Source organism: Emys orbicularis, chromosome 16, assembly GCF_028017835.1.
Source record: "Emys orbicularis isolate rEmyOrb1 chromosome 16, rEmyOrb1.hap1, whole genome shotgun sequence".
Classification (NCBI taxonomy): domain Eukaryota; kingdom Metazoa; phylum Chordata; order Testudines; family Emydidae; genus Emys; species Emys orbicularis.
Genome location: NC_088698.1, coordinates 17552383 through 17571733, shown reverse-complemented (window position 1 = coordinate 17571733; position 19351 = coordinate 17552383). Strand labels below are relative to the sequence as shown.

The following is a 19351-nucleotide window of genomic DNA, read 5'->3' as shown; positions in this document are numbered from 1 at the left end:
TCCCGCGTCTCTACTCTCAAGATGGCGCCTGCGTGTGTGCTGGAAGGGGGGGGATTATTTTAATCGTGTATTATTAGGATTGTAGGATTTTATAAATGCAATGGGCGGATTCCATGGCAGAATCTGTGGAAACGGGTGAAAAAAAAATCGCTTTTTTTCGCGGGCATTTTAGCTTCCCGGTGACGTCACGCAAGACCCACCCCTTCCTTGAAGCCCGCCCCCCTTCTGTGTATGTGTGCAGTATGAGGTGGGGACGGGTCGTGCGGGGAGATGGGCGGGAGGTGCGTGTAGTGGGGGGAGGGCTTGCGACTGAGGAGAGCGAAGGGCTCCCTCACGCTCCTCTTTCCTAGCGCTCCCGGCGGAGCTTGAGCCGGTGCTTATTGGTCGCAGAAGTAGGGAGCCGCGCTGAGATGCGGTGGCATCCTGGTGTGGTCCCGGGGGGCGCGGACGGGATGCCCTAGGCTAGTGGCTTGGTGCGCTGGATGCTGCATGGGTGGGTGAGGGTGCTCTGGTGCCGGGGGGTGTAGTGATAGTGCTGCAACCTGGTGGCGGCGGCGTTGCACTATGGTACATGGGGTGAGGTGGTGGGGCACGGTGATGGCCCTTTGCTATGGCACATGGGGGAGTGCACCGTGATGGTGCCCTGGCACCAGGGTAGTACGGAGTGGAATGCTGCAATGGCATCACACCCTGTTATGTGAGCATGGTATTGTGCATTGTGGCATCTTGGCAGTGGTACGCTGGTAATGGGGGATGGCATGCTGTGGTGTGTTTGGAGTGGAGGGGCATGGCCATGATTACACATGGTGATAGTCATAGCCCAGGGCATGTGCTGTGATAGAACCATGTTGTGGCATATTGGTAGCAGGGGTTGGTGGGGTGCATTGTGGCTCAAACTCCCAACATTTTCTAACTTCAAGTCCTCGTTCAAAGAGTATTAAATCTGTAAAACTGAAATCTTTACAGGACTGAAGAAATGATGGAAGGAAATAGTAGTCTCTGTGTCCCTGAAGAAGAAAATACAGCCCCTTCTGTAGAAGTAGAAAGTATGACTGAGGTGGAAATTAAGCAAGACAAAGGAGATAGTAGCCATGCAGAGAATACAGCCAATTGCCCTGATATGTACAGATATATCAAAGGAGATTTGTTTACATCAGAGATTTATAAAGTAGAAATTCAGAACCTTCCAAAGTATATTGGCTTTAATGACGTAAAGAAATTTCTTGCCAAATATGGACTTAACCCTCATAAGATAAAACTTTTTGGGAAACAAACTTTTGCATTTGTGACATTTAAAAGTGAGGAGGAAAGGGACAAGGCTATGAAAGTCCTTCATGGAGTCATGTGGAAGAGCCGATATTTGAGTGTTAGGCTCGCAAAGCCTAAAGCTGATCCCATTGTAAAAAAGAGGAAGAAAGAAGTGGAGGACACTGAACAGAGAGAGGCAAAGCGTCCAGCTTTTGCAAAAGACAGTGAAGAGGAGTCTCTCAGTAAACAGATAGCAGATGTAGTGACCCCTTTGTGGAATATACCATATGAAGAACAGCTGACGAAGAAGAAGCAAGAGTGTGAACAAGTGCTGCAGAAACTGACAAAGTAATTTCTTTTTGTAATGGTACTTTACTAATGTTTGAGCTTTAATATAAATTTATATTAATATAGCTAAAATCCAGTAAACCTTTTCTCTATTCCCTACACAAATATAACAGTATAAGTAAGTCTCTTTTAATATGTAAGAATGCTTTTCCTTAAATTACCACCTCAACCCCAGATCTTGAAAATTACATTATTCTAATGTATAGGATTTGATATTTTTAGTACTTAATCTATTTGAAAAGACCCTGATAAATTAAGGGATGTGGTTTTAAGGAAAATTATTCCATAAGCCACCAAGGTTAAAAATTAAGATTTTATACCACTGAAAAGCTAGAATTGGCAGGTTCTCAGTGATATAAGGGATGAACTCTGTTAGGTGGTGAGATGTAAGATTTCAGTCACATCATTCTGATGGTCTTCTATCATCAACCCCTCTATTCTAATTCTCACATTTTATTTAGTCTTTAAAGAATTACTCCTAAGAAAATATTTTAAATATAAAATTACAGTTTTATCTATGCCTCATTCACTTATATAACTATCCATATAAAGAAAACATTTAATCTTGATAGTCATTAAACACTTAAAAAAATAAAAGCAGACAAGGTTATTTTTCCCCACTTCCATGCTTAAATACCCATCCAGGTCCCATCATCTTAAGATTCTACTTTGCAACAGCACTTAAGCAGGACTGGATGAGACTCCCTTTACCTGTCAACATTTTTCCTTAATCAGTCAGGGAGGTTGTTACAGAAAAATGCAGGACTCCCTTGTTTCCCTTTTTACAGTGATTCCAGCCAAGGGGTGACAGATCAACAGTTGCTTTATCCTAGAACTCTGTAGCTATTTTATGTATTTATATAGATTTAAAAATCTGCATTTAGTAGCAGTAAGATGTAAATACAGTTTAGATTTCCCATTGACAAGACTCTTGTGGAAGAATATCCTTCAGGTTTTAAATAACTTGATTTTCAGACAAGAAAAATGAAATTGGATGCAGGGCTTTGGAACCTTGCTCCGGCTCCGCTCCAGCTCCAGGCAAAAACCTGCAGCTCTGCGCTCCGCTCCAAAGCCCTGAATGTCTGTAAATGGTCCTGTATTGTTTTGTATAACAGCCAGTTAATCTGATTCAGCTGTTTCAAATACATATATTTACTGAAAGGCTTGTCTTCTGTAAATCTGTTAAACTTTTGCAGGGAAATAGGAAACAACAACAAAGCCCTGTTACCTTGGTTATTTGTACAGAAGCAGAAGTATAATAAAATCTGTTGCCCAGTAGAGGGAGTGAAAGCATCACCATTACAGGTACCTCAAAATCTAACTTGTGGGAATGGAGTGATAATGTGTAATACACTCTGAAAGTAAACACACTCTGTTGGTCTGAGGGATGGGGGACTATCTGTTGGGTAATACTGTGGTAGCAAAAAAATCTGTAGGGTTGGTACGTGTGTAGAAGCTTGTACTTTACTACTTTTTGCATAAATACCATAATGGAACTACTAATCTAGGAGTTAAAAAAAAAAAAAAAAAGCTATAAACGAATTGAAACCTTACAAAAATTAAAAATATTGGATTGTGCTTTTTCTCCATAGGCTTGCTTACTAGTCTGTTATACAAATTCAGATTTTTTTCAAAGGAATTTTGCATTTATTACCCAGATATAGCAAAACCTCCTAACTATAACTCAAGTTCTTTCAACAATATCATAATTTCCATATGGGCTGAAATTTAATATTCTGGGTCTCAGGCCATCGATAAAGAAATAAATTCACTAACTAAACTTTAGTATTACAAAATTAAAATGTAAGACTAGTGCTACAACAGATGTTTCAGGACAGGCGGTTGATATGCAAGGTTCTATGTATATAGCTTAGGTAATTTTATTTCTTCTTTTAAAATTTTAGACTGAATACCGCAACAAATGTGAATTTTTGATTGGAATGAGTTTAAATCAAGAAGACAAAACTGTGGGTTGTCGCCTTGGCAAATACAAGGGTGGAAGCTGTGCTGTAGTGGAACCATTTGAGACTATTCACATTCCTGCTGTTGCCAAAAAGGTAGTGAAGGCTTTTCAAGACTACATAAGGTGAGAACTAAATTAGGCTGAATGTCTTACCCTGAAAGGTTTTTGCTGTCTTAAATATTTTGAAACATGTACAAAATAAAACATTTTGAAGAGCTGGATGGTTATTTTAGAACTGAAACTTAAGTAAATTGGTTCCATTCTGTAGCAACTCCTTTATACTTTGTTTTTACACATAGCTCATCATGTGTTATTTGTTTTATTTTATTTACCTTTATTGAGCTTTTTCAGTGTGTTCAGCACTACGCAATACGTAGAGGAAGACAGTTACTGCCTTAAGGTATTTAGATCTAAGAGTATCTTAGGCAGTATTAAATCAAAATATTAAATGGCCCAATCTCAAAATAGGGTAAATATTTTCTTTTAAAGTTTTCTCATGTTCTCATTGTAATTGGTTGATTAATGTTGAAAGGATTTACAGAGAAAAGAGTTTTAAAGAGGAATTTGAATGACAGAGGGCGATAGTTTGGTATACTAGAAAATGGGGGACTTTTCCACATGCTGAAGGAAAGCACAAAGATGAAAATATGAGACTCCTGAGTAAGGAACAGTTAGGAAAAGGGCAAAAAAAGATTTTGAAGAAATGAGAATAGAGATGTGGGCAGAACCCTGAAGGTAAAAATGAGATGTTTTAAAGGGCAATGACGTGATCTGAACGTTGAGAAAGGAAGATACTCTTATCTGTATTTTTGATTAAGTGAAGGGTGACAGGTGAGAATCATGAAAACCAGAGAGGAGGAAGAGGTTGAATTCATTAGGGGAGAGATGATCAAGGCTTGGATCTGAGTTTTAGCCATAGGGTATTGCGATTGGGTGTATAGATGCTTCAAGGGACCTCCCTTGCAGTCTATGGGCAGGCTAACAACAACAGAGATAAAAGGCTGCAGCCCTGCCAGAACAGACAGAGCCACAGTGAAGGGGCTCCACGGGGTGAGACCTGAAGAAGTCATCCAGAGGAACCCAGTTCTTCCAGAAGGGATCAGAGAAGATTACCAGGCAGGAGGTACCTGCAAGGCCCTGAGTTAGGAAGCAGCAAGAGATTTAAACGAACAAGCCACTGATCGTACCACCCAGGTTATGATACAGAGGAGAGAGTGGGCCTGGGTCCCCTACCACCTTCATACAGATGGGTGTAGGACTGCTGAGAACCCTGACCTGAGTGGTAACAATAACAGAAATATTGGACTTTGGCTTTGTGTTCCTGTTTTAACTTACTTTATTTCTGTCCTGTTGAAGAAAGAAGGGAAGAAACCCATAAAGGGGATAGCACTGGAAAAGGGATTAGGAGAGGCCCTGAGACAAAGGGCCAAATCTAGGACTATCGAGCAATGGTCTGCTAAAGGGGTTGGAAGAACTTTGGGTAGAGTCAGACTCCTTTCGGTCCCAAAAGGGGAGAGACACAAGTAACCCAGCTGGAGGACTGGAGTTACAGATGAAGATTGATAGATATAGGTTCTGTCCCTGAACAAACTAAGTGAAACTGAGGCAGGGATAACCACCGTTCTGTGGCAGACCACCATAGTGTACTACAAGCCAGAGCTCCCTCAGTTACAAGTATATTTTGCAGATGTCAACAAGGGTCAAAACTAATCTTTTGAATTTAATAACAGCTTATTTTCTTCTACATTATTGTATGGTGGAGTTGTTTTACTTATCTGAATTATTAAACATTATGCAGAAGTTGCTCTTCTATTCAGTAACTGAACTTTTGAAAATTGCAGGACAACCCCTTACTCGGTGTACAGCCTAGAAACCTATGAAGGTCACTGGAAACAGCTCACAGTCCGCACGAGCAAAAATGGTCATATAATGGCAATTGTTTATTTTAATCCTCAGGTACTGAAGCTTTATATAATATAAGAAAAAACCCTGAATGCAATGGACACTTGTTTAATGAATTAGCTGATTCTCAAGCAAAGTTCTCTGATAGTAGTACTATATTACTCGTATTTAATCTGATAATTATTGGTGGGCCCCGGTATATATGTTGTTCATAACTATTCTACCTCTTAATTACAAAGCCTATAGATTTTTTTAAAAAGAAAGTTCAGTCAGTTTGTCTGAAAACTATAAATTATCTGAAGACTTTCTTCTTAGTCATGTCTCTGGGAAATGTTATATTGTGTATGGAATCCCTGTGTGGGGCAGGGCTCTAAGATTTGACATATAAAAATTAGGCAAAGCACGACCATGTATTATGTATAAGAGTGTTACAGGTAGCAACATCTACAATTAAGGTTGCGCAGTGGTACTCATTAAAAGCCCCCCCCCCTTTTTTTTTTAGTTGCTTATAACTTTACCATGCTTAAATGTTTTGGGCTGAAATTTTCTATGCCATGTGTCTGCCTCACACTAATTTTTTTTTTTTTTTTTTTTTTTTAAAGTTTCAACTAAAATGGTTCAGCTACTGCCAAGAACTAGGCTAGGGAAAATAAGTTTTGCCCATGTTTTAAAAAAAAAAAAATCTTAAAACCATTTAATTGAGATGCCCTAGAGTTGACATGCTTTGGAGCAAAGGTTTGAAATTTGGCAGGAGGTTCACCCTGGTTTCAGGAATGTGCCTTTCGTCATCTATGATAATTTGCTCAAATTTGTCCAGTTTGCTAGCTTCTGAAAAATCTCAGTTCGCATATGCTCACACAGCTCCTACATGTCACCTGGACTTAACATGTGCATCCCCACAGAGCTATAGAGCATTCTCTATCTTGGGCCAAGCAGGACTTCTGCAATTGCTCTTCTTGGCTGCCTGGGGGCCACTGTGGAAAGGGCATGAAATGAGCAATACTCAGTGCCCCATGCCACTGGTGCCCCGGCAGCATGGAGGAGGAGGAGTAGCCTGACTCAAATACACAGGGAAAAGGAAAAAGTGGACCAAGGAAAGGAGTTAAGAGCAGGAGGCATGAGGGTGGAGGGAATGGTCAAGAGTAGATGGAGGCAGAAGACTGGAGGGGCTGATGGGCAGGAGCTGACAACAGGAGCAGGCATAGGAGGGGTAGCAGATTGGAGCAGAAGGAGATGAGGCAGAAGAGTCTAATAACTAGAGTTCACTCCCCTACAGAATCTGGGAGAATGTATAGCGGAAGGTCTTGGGCCTTTTACATAGGCCAGGCTAGAATAAGGATGTCCCACTAGTTAACGCCATTTGTAGCCACATGACTCTTATAAAACCCAAGCTATGTCCGTTTAATGTCCCATACAAAATAGTAAAGTAATTAGAATCATTGTTTGATATTTTTTGTTCCTAGACAACACTTCCGTATATAAATATTTGCCTCTCAATACATAAGCAAATGAGTAAAACTGAACAGAACAAATACTAAATTAAAGTGTTGGAAAATAACCAAACACATAATAATCACATTTTCCTTTCAATTGGAACTTCTAGAAATTAAGTAAAGAAGAGCTTGTTGACCTGAGAACCTCACTGGCAAAGTACTTTACAGAAGGAACTGGAAAGGACAGTGGGGTAACCTCTCTTTACTTTGTAGAGGAAGGGCAGAGGTAAGTTTTGTACCTGTAAAGGAAAGCTTAAGTGGCATTTCTCCTGTAACTACCACCCTGCATAGCAATGAATATAGAAAGAGTAGCAGTGTAATTATTATTTTATTGCTAAAATTATTTACATTGTCCATGCAAAAGACTCCTAATATTTTATGGTCTTCTGCATCATAACTATTGTTTCTCTACTTATGGATTGGGTGCCCTTTTTTTTTATTGGATAAAGGCAGTTAGAGCTTTGTATCTGGATAAACCTGGCTAGTTAGGGGCTGTCACAGGAGGAGGATACCTTTTTTGTTTTGTTGTGGAGAACCCAGGAAGAAATTTTCTGAGACACTTCTCCTGCTCTCCCCACCTCTTTCCTTTCTTGCCAGTTTCTGTCTGGTTTTGCTCTCTTCACTTCTGTCCTTCATGGAGCAATCTCTTTTCTTTTGCCTGAGGACCCCATTTTATTTTTCCAGAAACACTAAATGCCTCCTCTTTCTGCCTCTATACAATGGCAGATGTACCCTCTGAGAACAGAAATTGGATAGTAAAACAAAACTTTTGGTTTTAAGATACTTTACAACTTTCCTTAACAACAGCCTATGAATTGTTTTCATTTACAGTATTGCAGTTTAAGGCTAAAAAGTAACTTTCTGAAGACTCTGAATTAAATGCAATTATAATTTAATCATTGCATTGATAGGCCTCATCCTGTTACAGTGAAGCACAGTAATTGTATAATATTGTAAAATCAGCTGTGTGTCCAACTAAATTATTCTTCAGTAACATGCATAACTGGCTGGATAACCGTACTCAGAGAGGAGTTGTTAATGGTTCCCAATCCTGCTGGAAAGGCATAACGAGTGGGGTTCCGCAGGGGTCTGTTTTGGGACCGGCTCTGTTCAATATCTTTATTAACGACTTAGATATTGGCATAGAAAGTACGCTTATTACGCTTGCGGATGATACCAAACTGGGAGGGATTGCAACTGCTTTGGAGGACAGGGTCATAATTCAAAATGATCTGGACAAATTGGAGAAATGGTCTGAGTTAAACAGGATGAAGTTTAACAAAGACAAATGCAAAGTGCTCCACTTAGGAAGAAAAAATCAGTTTCACACATACAGAATGGGAAGAGACTGTCTAGGAAGGAGTACGGCAGAAAGGGATCTAGGGGTTATAGTGGACCACAAGCTAAATATGAGTCAACAGTGTGATGCTGTTGCAAAAAAAGCAAACATGATTCTGGGATGTATTAACAGGTGTGTTGTGAGCAAGACACAAGAAGTCATTCTTCTGCTCTACTCTGCTCTGGTTAGGCCTCAGCTGGAGTATTGTGTCCAGTTCTGGGCACCGCATTTCAAGAAAGATGTGGAGAAATTGGAAAGGGTCCAGAGAAGAGCAACAAGAATGATTAAAGGTCTTGAGAACCTGACCTATGAAGGAAGGCTGAAAGAATTGGGTTTGTTTAGTTTGGAAAAGAGAAGACTGAGAGGGGACATGATAGCAGTTTTCAGGTATCTAAAAGGGTGTCATAAGGAGGAGGGAGAAAACTTGTTCGCCTTAGCCTCTAAGGATAGAACAAGAAGCAATGGGCTTAAACTGCAGCAAGGGTGGTCTAGGTTGGACATTAGGAAAAAGTTCCTAACTGTCAGGGTGGTTAAACACTGGAATAAATTGCCTAGGGAGGTTGTGGAATCTCCATCTCTGGAGATATTTAAGAGTAGGTTAGATAAATGTCTATCAGGGATGGTCTAGACAGTATTTGGTCCTGCTATGCGGGCAGGGGACTGGACTCTATGACCTCTTGAGGTCCCTTCCAGTCCTAGAATCTATGAATCTATGAATAAACTTTGCTAGGCTTCCTATGTGTGCTAATAGTAATGCCCAAATCTCACTATTAAAAGTAGAAAATCAGCATATGTAAGGTCAGAAACCAACATACTTTTGTTTTTAAAACTGTTGTGTGTGTCTGTGTGGATTGGGTTTTTATTTTTTTTAAGGTCCCCTTTAACATGCTTGTAGTGTCCCTCTTCCTTTCCCCCCCCCTTGAATGTGTCTGTACTATAAGTGTCCATGGCTAAAACCTGCTGTAATGTGTTTGGTGGCTTTTTTCTTTCAGAAAATCACCCAATCGTGAAGACTTGCCCTTACAACATTTGGCTGGTGATAAGTACATATATGAAGAGCTTCTTGGTCTAAAGTTTAGAATTTCCCCCCATGCATTTTTCCAAGTAATGTTGGTATTGAGTTCTGCTAAATTAAATTGTATTAGAGCTGAAGTAATAAGATGGACTGCTTAAATTACTGCATTAAGATTTTTAAACATTTTTAACAAAATATTTGGCTAAGAACAGTAAGATGGCTAATACTGCAGAAAAAATGCTGCATGGACAAAGAGGCTGCAGAAATATACTGAGCGATCTAAATTCCATAATTACATAAATCTGATGTAACTGAAAATAATTTTTAGTGGATGAATACCAGTTTTTGCTATATTAAATATTTAGTTTCAGCATTTTAGCTGAAGTGAATGTTTAATGGGACTTTTTTGTACTACTTTGGTATCTGGCACATTCTGTGTTAGCAAGCAGTCTGTGAATAGAACAGAAGAGAAGGCTGGTTACTCACCATGTGCAATAACTGAAGTTCTTCAAGATGGTTGTCCCTGGGGTGCTCCACTTTAGATGAATCTGTATCCTGCACCTGTGATCGGAGAATTTGAGTAGCAGTGCCCGTTTGGGGCACACATGCGCTGTCCTTGTCTTGCGCCATCTCTGGTGTTTACCTAGCGCTGTGCGACCAAACCCTTCTCAGTTTCTTTTCTACTGCCCTTGGCTGGAGATGGAGCGATTGGCAGTGCTTCCAAGCTTGCCTTTATCTTAAAAATTAGATTTAGCCTTAGTAGTTATAGAGCTCAGTTAGTCAGTTTAGCTACCCTTTTAGTAGATTAGATATTTTCTTTATTATTCTCAGTTACCCCTTAGTATAGTATACGTATCCTCCCTCACATGTTCCACAAAAGTGTTCCATTGCCATAATCTTAATACTCCGCACCAGAAAAGCAAGGAACCTTAAGCTAAAACTTCTTTTGATGGAGAAGTCTCTGCACCTGGCTTCCAATCTAGGATTATGGACTCCTCCTGGACATCGCTCTCCAGTGACAGCAGCTGACAGACATTCCTTATCACCCTCATAGAGGAAAGAACACTCTTCTAAAAAGGTGGCAAAAAACCTGGTACTGTGACAGCCAAAGACCCTAAGTGGGCAGGTTTGGAGAGGAGCAGCAGAGGGAAACTTACCCTCCCTTTCACGGTAGTGCTGGGCCACTCAAACATGCATCACCAAGCAGCTCAGAAGCACTGCTGTCTATGGCGCCACCTTCTGCCTCTATAACGCATAGCATGCAATCATCAGTACCGACAACGGCTGCAGTCTCATTGGTTACGCCAGCAACTTCCTAGGGACTGCGACAGTTTCTCTTGCACGAAGACCTGCTAGTCTCTTCAGCACTGGAATCTCCCCGACTCATAGTGATGTTACTCCAGCATGATCGGTACCATGCCAAGTTACACCACCATCCAGATCAGCTCCTCCCTTCTCCAGTGGTGAGGAGGATGAGGAGGAAGGGGAGATCTACTCATCACGTGACTTCTTGCCCATGCAGACAGCCACCAGATTGGGTCCACCAGAACATCCGGAATACCACCCCATGACCGAAACCCCTGGGTGGTATATACATCCAAGGATATCCCCACCAATGCCATTCCTGCCACAGTGATCCAACTGGGATCCAGGGGCGGCGTACTGACAATGTTACTCTAAGCCAGTGATTCTCAAACTTTTTTACTGGGGACCCCTTTCACATAGCAAGCCTCTGATGGTTTTCAGATCCCACACCAAACTCTCTGGTGGTAGAGGGTGTGACTGAACGGGGCAGACAACATCAATCTGGATGCACCCCATATCATAGGAACTGAAAGTGGTTAGACCTCTTTGGGCCTAAGACCTACTCAGCAGCGATCCTACAATTCAGGATTGCCAGTTATGAGGCCCTCCTAGCCAAATGTGTAACCACTCAAATTATTAAAAAATGTCCAAATTTATTGATTATCTCCCTTAGGACAAAAAAGAGCAATTTAAAGCAGTCATCTTGGAGGGCCACATTCTTGCTCAAACAGCCTTACAAGCCTCACTGGACTCGGCAGACACAGCGGTACAATCCATTGCTACATCCATAGTCATGCGCCAGGCTTCCTGGCTCCACCTTTCTGGGTTCCCCAAGAGATACAGTCCACTGTGGAGGATCTCCCATTCGAGGGACTGAAGCTGTTCTCAGCTGAGACCAAGTTGCTTCACACCCTAAAAGATTCAAGGGTGACTCTTTGGTCTTTAGGCATTTATACACCTACGCAGAGAAAGAAGCAAGGGAAATATTACTCACGGCAACGAACAAGATCTGTGTCATACGTACAACCACTGAGGCAATATGACCCACAGAAACGTAGACAGAGGGCTACAAGACATAGACCACTCCCATCTCAGCCATCCCAGCAACCCCGCTCGAATCAGCAATTTTGAGGGTTTGGTTGAGGAACCGAGATGCTTCCCCCATTTTCAAGTGCTGGAACCATCTACAACCATCCATCCTTTTGGAGACAGTCTGACCTCATTCCACCCAGCGTGGCAGAGCATCATGTCAGACAAATGGATATTAGAAATCATCGAGACTGGCTATTCAATCCAATTAATTTCCATCCCACCACGCAGATTTGTTGATCTAGTCAATCTGATCACTACAACACAAACCAGCCCGTAGACATCGGCCAGGACCTGCCTCCAACTATTAGGCATCAGCCCACATGTTCACAGAGCACTATGCAATAGAGCAGAACTTGACATCAGATGCTCTGCTGAGACTTACTGTTTTATCATCCTTCACAAATTCAACTCCGAAGCTCCTTCATTCCAATGAGGGGCACTGCTTTACAGTCACCTAAAGTGGAGCGTCCACAAAGACACTCGAAGAAGGGACTGTTGCTCACCGAGTGCAATAACTGAGGTTTTTCGAGATCGTTGTCCCTGTGGGTGCTCCACTGTCCACCCTTCTCCCCTCTTCTTCGGAATTTCCTGCTATGGACTCTGTGGTTGAGAAGGAACTGCGGTGAGGAGGGTTGGTCACAAAGCACTATGTAAACATCAGAGATGACGTGAGACAGGGACAGCCCATGTGCGACCTAAACGGGCACTGCTACTGAAATTCTCCAATCGCAGGTGCAGGGATGCAGATTCACCTACAGTGGAGCACCCACAGGGACACTTCTTGAAGTAGTAGTACAGTTGCCCATTGGGAAATATACTACAAATGTTGTATTTCAAATAATTTTCTTCCAGCAAACACTTAAGCCTCAACAAATAAATTGCTTGTCTAAAAACACAGAAGAGGTAATGTTAGTTTAACAAAACATTTGGAGGAGAGGGGAAATAAAGTGAGTGCTAGCATTAGGGGAAGGAGAATATTCTTCACCTTAGATTGCATGTAACTAACTTCCTTTAGAAATTGGGAATGACACATGTCCTTTAAGGAGATCTTATAGTTGCATTTTTATTCCTCACTTGAGATCTTAAGCTATTAAGTTCTTATCTTCTTCTTAATGTAGACCATTTTCTAGGTTAAAGGTACTGACCTGGACAACTTTTTTTCCTGACCCTCCAGTCCTGATTCCATACCTTTCCATAACTACACTTGGTTACAGGAAAAGTAATTTTAAGGCAGGCAGCATTAATGAGACAAGGTGAAAATAAATTCACTTTGTGATGGATGTAGTTGCATGGGTATGTCCTCCTATTTCTGTATGTAGAGTATTTTTTTGTTTTGTTTCCTCTCCCTGGGTAGGAATTGACCTTTAGCATATATTTGTCCCTTCATTGCCTGCAGTTTGGCCCTGTTCTCCTGTGTTTGTTGTCCCCTCTAATTTTGCTGTCCAACAAATATGACTTACTTATTTAGTGCCATAAGTGTATTGTGACAGACCCAGACCAGTGGGGTACAGGAGTCTGGTAGAGGGCAAATATACTGGTCACTGGTGAGTAGTTTTCTGTTCCCTGAGTGACCAGAGCAGGGGCTGCACTAGAGTAATCAGGAACCTGCTAGAACCAGTTAAGGCAGGCAGGCTAATTAGGACACCTGGAGCCAATTAAGAAGAAGCTGCTAGAATCAATTAAGGCAGGCTAATCAGGGCACCTGGGTTTTAAAAGGAGCTCACTTCAGTTTGTGGTGTGAGTGTGAGGAGCTGGGAGCAAGAGGCGCAAGGAGCTGAGAGTGAGAGGGTGTGCTGCTGGAGGACTGAGGAGCACAAGCGTTATCAGACACCAGGAGGAAGGTCCTGTGGTGAGAATAAGGAAGGTGTTTGGAGGAGGCCATGGGGAAGTAGCCCAGGGAGTTGTAGCTGTTACGCAGCTGTTACAGGAGGCACTATAGACAGCTGCAGTCCACAGGGCCCTGGGCTGGAACCTGTAGTAGAGGGCGGGCCTGGGTTCCCCGCAAACCTCCCAATTGACCTGGACTGTGGGTTCTTCCAAAGGGGAAGGTCTCTGGGCTGTTCCCCAACCCACATGGTGAATCTCTGAGGCAAGAAAATCTGCCAATAAGCGCAGGACCCACCAAGATAGAGGAGGAACTTTGTCACAGTATGCTGTATTACATGTTTGAATTTATACTAAAGCAACATCCAAATATACGAAGGAGTTATATAGGGTTTTTTTTTAACTTTGGTCGAAGCCTTGAATAAGTCCTGGTCTGTTGGGCCAATTGTATATCTTGCTGTTGCTAGAGATAAACTTTGATTTGCTATCTCATGCTGTCAGTACAATTCTGCTTTGAACTTTACATGAAAAGTTGGCTTATTTTAATAAGTGTGTTAGAGATGAGGAAGGGGGAAGCACGTTTTCATAAAAGGGATTTAATATTAAGTACAGTATTGGTTTTACTACCTTTGCTGTTGTAACAAAGGGGAACATTTGTGTTGGAATTCCATAGGTAAATACACAGGCTGCAGAGGTTCTATATAAAGCCATTAGAGACTGGGCCCAGCTGAACCAAGATAGCACTGTACTTGATATTTGCTGTGGAACAGGAACAATTGGAATTTCACTGGCAAAGGTGAGCCATTTGCCTTAAATGTATTATTCAGCAAATCATATTAAATTAATACAGTGAGTCATAAAATGAACTTGAAAGTTAAGTTTCAGATCTCTCATATTGCATTTAACTGAGGAAAATGCTTAAATCAAGTTATTGCACTTGGCTATTGCCAGTGCTTTAGGAAGTTTGACTTAATTCTGGACATAAATAAATGTTTCCCTGCTAGATATTCTGGCTACATTTCCTTTATTAGATTTGAAAAGTCCCACATAACTTAATTTCAATTAACTTCATAGCAACTGTCACAACTTTCATTGTCAAAAGTACATGAAGGTGTAGTTCATATTTTGAAAAGTGACTGTAAAAAGGATGCTTTATTCATGAATTTTCCCGGTCTCTGCATATATTCAAAGACAGATCTACTTTAGTGACAGTTTTTTAAATATCTCTAGAAACAGTACAGCTAAAACTGACTGAGCTGGACCCTTTTCCATTTTGTGCAGCAACATAATTATTTACTAAGTCCTAATCAGTTACATCTGTGGAAAACCATTGACAGCTATAAAGTTGTGCACACATAATTGAGAGCCTAATTTAGTCATCAATTTCTTATTACTGGTAATTATGCACATAGTGGAAAGAATTCAGTTTCACTCTAAGGCAGAGTTTGCAGGGCTGGCAGTGAGGGAGATATCAATTTAAGAATAAATTGAGCATGACTAAAATGTCTGCCTATATGTGGAGGTGGGGAAGTCAAAGGAAGTCTTTCCACCTATCCTCATCTATTGAACAGTCTGAGGGCTTGTCTAGAGGAACAATTAGAGCACAGCAAGTTAGTGTAAATCTACACTGCACTAGCATGCTGGGCCCTGTTTGTGTAGACCCTGCTACTGCAGGCCCCTAGTTCCCTTGTGTGCCTTGATCTATTCTGCTTTGAAATGAGTAGATTATTGAACTTTTAGTGCACAGGAGCAGTGTCCACAGACAGCGCACTAACATGTCGTGTCCTGTAGATTATACTCCAGCTTGCTGTGCACTGTCTGGTCATCAAGACAAGCTCTGAAGATACTCTACTAGTTTACTCACCACTTGCTTTTTTATTTTATTTATTTTTTTATTTTTTTTAACTGCTGTAAAGGTAGTGCTTTTTTCTTCCTCAGGTAAACTGAGGAAATAAACGTCTAAAGCCTGTGCTGTGGCAGGAATTACTGCTGCATGACAATCACTCTGTTTTCCTCCAGTCTGGTACTTGTTGTGTCATCAAGCATGTGTCACACCCTGTTGGACCCATTGATCTTTTTTCTTTGATTCCACAGAAAGTGAAGAAAGTTATTGGAATCGAACTCTGTCAAGAAGCTGTGGAGGACGCCAAAGTGAATGCTCAAATTAATGGTTGGTAAAGTTGTGTGTGTAACTGCTAGATTCTTTGTTTATAAGGAATATAAGAGTTAAATACCTGATTTCCATTGAATTTGCCTAACTTCCTTATTTTCAGGAATTCCTGAAAATTCCAGCCTGAATTAATTACTTGAAAGCTGTAATTATTTCTATCAGATATTCCCATTGATAAAAATCCACTGAAGTTAGTAGTCTTTTGAATACAAATGTAGTATCTCTTTAAATCAAGGAAATTTACCTAGTTTAATTTTAAAAATCTGACCTCAGAGATTCCCAGGAGGTGCCAGGTGTATTATTGTTCTGTATGTACGCGAGACATGGACCCTTACAGCAGAACTTGAACGGAAAATACAGATAGTGGAGATGATACTTTCGTAAAATTCTGGGCATCCCCTACTTGGATCACGTCACTAATGAAGAGGTCCGCAACATCATCACCCAACACGCTGGGTCAAATGAAGACCTCCTGACGACCATGAAGAAGTGCAAGCTGAAGTGATGTAGCCATGTAACAAGATCATGTGGCCTATCCAAGATCATCCTCCAAGGGACAGTACCGGGGAAGAGAAGAAGAGGTAGACAGAAGAAGAGATGGATTGACAACATAAAAGAGTGGACAGGAATGGACTTTGTGGCGACTCAAGCACTGACACACAATCGTCAAGGGTGGAGACAATTGGTTGATTGCTTATCAATGATGGTGCCCCAACGACCAGTGCGGTTATGGGAGTGATGATGATGATGAATTTTAAAAATAACTTAAGCAATATAATTTTCCCGTTATACTTAATCAGCAAATTGCTCATTTGACAACATTGCCTAACACTGTGTACCATAACGTTTAATGATGGCACATTAAAGAGGGAGAACTTCCTTGACAAAGAATTTTAATGCATGATTACAATAGTCATTCATATTTATGGTGATTTTCAAGTTGTATATTAGCTCTCAGGCACAATAATAGGTTATTTAAACACAATAGCTTTAGTATGTCTGCTTGAATATTATACCGATGGCAATGCCTGCAAAAGTCAATCCATAGTTTGTCCCAAGGCATCAAATATTGGCATTTCTATATGCAAAACACTAGAAGTACAATTTACCTAGTAACTCTACCTACTTATGTGTGCACACTAATTTAAAAGATGTTTTGATTATACTGAAACTTCACATCAGTTCTTTATTTTTATATCTACATTTTTCAGATCTGAATAACATTGAATTTCACTGTGGAAAGGCTGAAGACATTGTTCCTTCTTTAATTAACTTATTAGCTTCACACAACCTGATTACAATTGTAGATCCACCTCGGGCAGGACTACGTAAGTTTATTTACTTAGGTCTTATTTAACTGATACTTAGTGGAATGGTTTTAACAGAATGAAATCAGTTAGCTGATTGGTGGGAGAAAACTTGAAACAGGCTTGTACTATAACAGGACAATCTTTATGCTCAAGTTTAAAATTTATTTTTCTGCAAATATAGTAACATACACTATTGGCAAACAACTTTCTTAATTTGTCACCTAGATTCTAAAGTCATTCTTGCAATCCGAAGAGCTGAACACTTGAAGAAGCTCATCTATGTATCCTGCAATCCCAGAGCTGCCATGAACAACTTTGTGGAGTAAGTTTTTGAATTGGCCAGGTAAAGCCAGCAGGCAAAATACGCTTCCTGAAAAAAGTGAGGCTGAATTCCCTTTTTGCATACAAATAGATTAATCATATTAGCTATAGGATTGTATAGCAGTACTTGACCTTGCCTTGGAAGACCCACTTTTGATTGTGTGGTGGCAGACTCTCCCAGCAGGAGGGAGGAAGACTTACCCTCCAGTAGCTGGTTAAGTAGTAGATCTTGAAATGTATGATCATCCTATGAGGCAGGGGGAGCGAACAACGATGCAAGGGCTTTTCCTAGAAAATGTAGACTGGTGTTCATGGTCCAGGAAAATTAATACTATACTTTGTTTTTCTCCTAAGTCTTTGTCGGGCCCCCTCCAATCGTGTCAAAGGAACCCCTTTCCGACCAGTTAAAGCAATGGCAGTGGATCTGTTCCCTCAGACTATGCACTGTGAGCTGCTGATATTCTTTGAAAGGGTAGAACATTCAAATGGAAACTCTACTGAAGCAAGCCCTGACACAGCTCAGGTCATGAATACAAATGCAGCAGATTCTACCCAGGATGGCAGTATTGACCCACCTGAAGAGAAAGTAGGAACTCTGTGTTCCACCTAATGTTGTGGTAGGCTGGGCAGTTTGTGCGCGTGCACGCATGCATATATATTCTATATACTCAGGCAACCATCTTAAACTATCGATTTCCTTCTAAGAGGCAGAAGTTACTTTTGCTAGTTAAAGAATGTTGCAGTTTGAGGAATCAGCAGAAACACCATACAAGTTAACCTCTGTACAACATAGTAATTACCTGACTTCCAACTGATGAAGGCTTTCAGTTAAGTATAGTGACAGCAGCATTTTTCAACTCCGTGAACAAAGATTAGTTTAACTTTAAGATGCTTAAAACAATCCAATTCCTACAAGGAAAATAACCTTATTACAGACAAGCTGGATCAAAACCTGCTATTTTCACTCGTACACACTTACTCCTGAAAGATGTCCCGATGCCTTCAATGTAAGGCCAGCATGATGAACTAAATATTTTGCATGTTCTTCATAAAATACTGTCCAGGTATATTACTAGGATTCAGACATATGGATTCCCTCCAAGTTGAGTGATTGTAGGGTTTTTTATGCCCAAGAAAATTTTTTTGTTTGAAAATAGTATGGAAGATGAGTGATAAATAGCTGATAGCGAACATCACTTAATGCCCATCTGGCATATGGGCAATTCTGTTGAACAGGAGACTTTTGCCTTGTAGACCAGTTTAAATAAATTTGATTTTTAAAACTGTTGAATTTTCCTTAGCCTGGATGTTGGTTTGAATTGAAAAGAGGTTTGAGTTGGCAGTTGCAAATAATAGTGGATTATAAACCTGCATTAAAGCAAGCCTGATTTTTAGTTACTATTGTAAAAAGACTTTCCAGCTGCTCTGGTACATAGAATCTCTCTCCCAATAGCAAAGACTTAGTCTAAGCTCCTGCTTGTAATCTGAAAAATACATGAAGCTTACATACTTCTAGTAGAAAATGGACCTCTGTTCTGTGGTTTTGGTGCAGACAATGGGTTGCCCCCTTAAGTAGAAGGATCACCCTCCCTGAGTGTAATTGTTCTGAGTTAAACTGGAGCTATGAGCCAAACTGATAACCTGATGTTTGAGATCCAATACAACTTCTAAGGGAGAGAGATTTTCCTGTTCTGTAATAAAGTGAAAATAGGACTGGACTCAGTGCTACCCCACTCCTGTCTCAAAAAGAGGAAAGATTCAGAACAAGACAAACGTACAAGAAAATACTCTTTTCCAGAGATGTTGGAGGAAGATGACAGAGCAGAGTTAACTTCCACAGCAGATTAATTTATACATGGGTATAAGGTTAGGATAGGACTGGAACTATGGACCTTACTGTGGTTAATTATTCTTCCAGCACCTTCAGCCCAAAGTACTGTAATGTGAGCTTTCTTAGGCATACTTAGACTACATGGAAGCTTTATCTGACTCAGAGCATAGCTTACAGCTGAGGGAATTCT

The 19351-nt window shown here is 40.8% G+C and overlaps 1 protein-coding gene across 1 annotated transcript; it reads left to right on the top strand.

Annotated features, from left to right (window-relative positions):
- The first annotated feature begins 95 nt into the window (after positions 1-95).
- TRMT2A (tRNA methyltransferase 2 homolog A) lies at positions 96-18614 on the top strand. Its single transcript, XM_065418047.1, has 12 exons — positions 96-247; positions 967-1596; positions 2793-2901; positions 3501-3682; positions 5401-5515; positions 7065-7180; positions 9286-9397; positions 14203-14325; positions 15624-15699; positions 16911-17027; positions 17235-17331; positions 17685-18614. The coding sequence occupies exons 1-12, from the start codon at positions 96-98 to the stop codon at positions 17938-17940; spliced, it is 2085 nt and encodes a 694-aa protein (XP_065274119.1). The 3' UTR covers positions 17941-18614.
- The last annotated feature ends 737 nt before the right edge of the window (positions 18615-19351 follow it).

What these genes read in the sequence shown, in the direction of transcription:
- TRMT2A (XM_065418047.1), top strand. Translation starts at nt 96, where the DNA reads ATGCAATGGGCGGATTCCATGGCAGAATCTGTGGAAACGGGTGAAAAA. An exon ending in TTGGAATTTCACTGGCAAAG is followed by an intron (nt 14,326 to 15,623) that starts GTGAGCCATTTG and finishes TTGATTCCACAG; the next exon opens with AAAGTGAAGAAAGTTATTGG. An exon ending in TCCACCTCGGGCAGGACTAC is followed by an intron (nt 17,028 to 17,234) that starts GTAAGTTTATTT and finishes TTTGTCACCTAG; the next exon opens with ATTCTAAAGTCATTCTTGCA.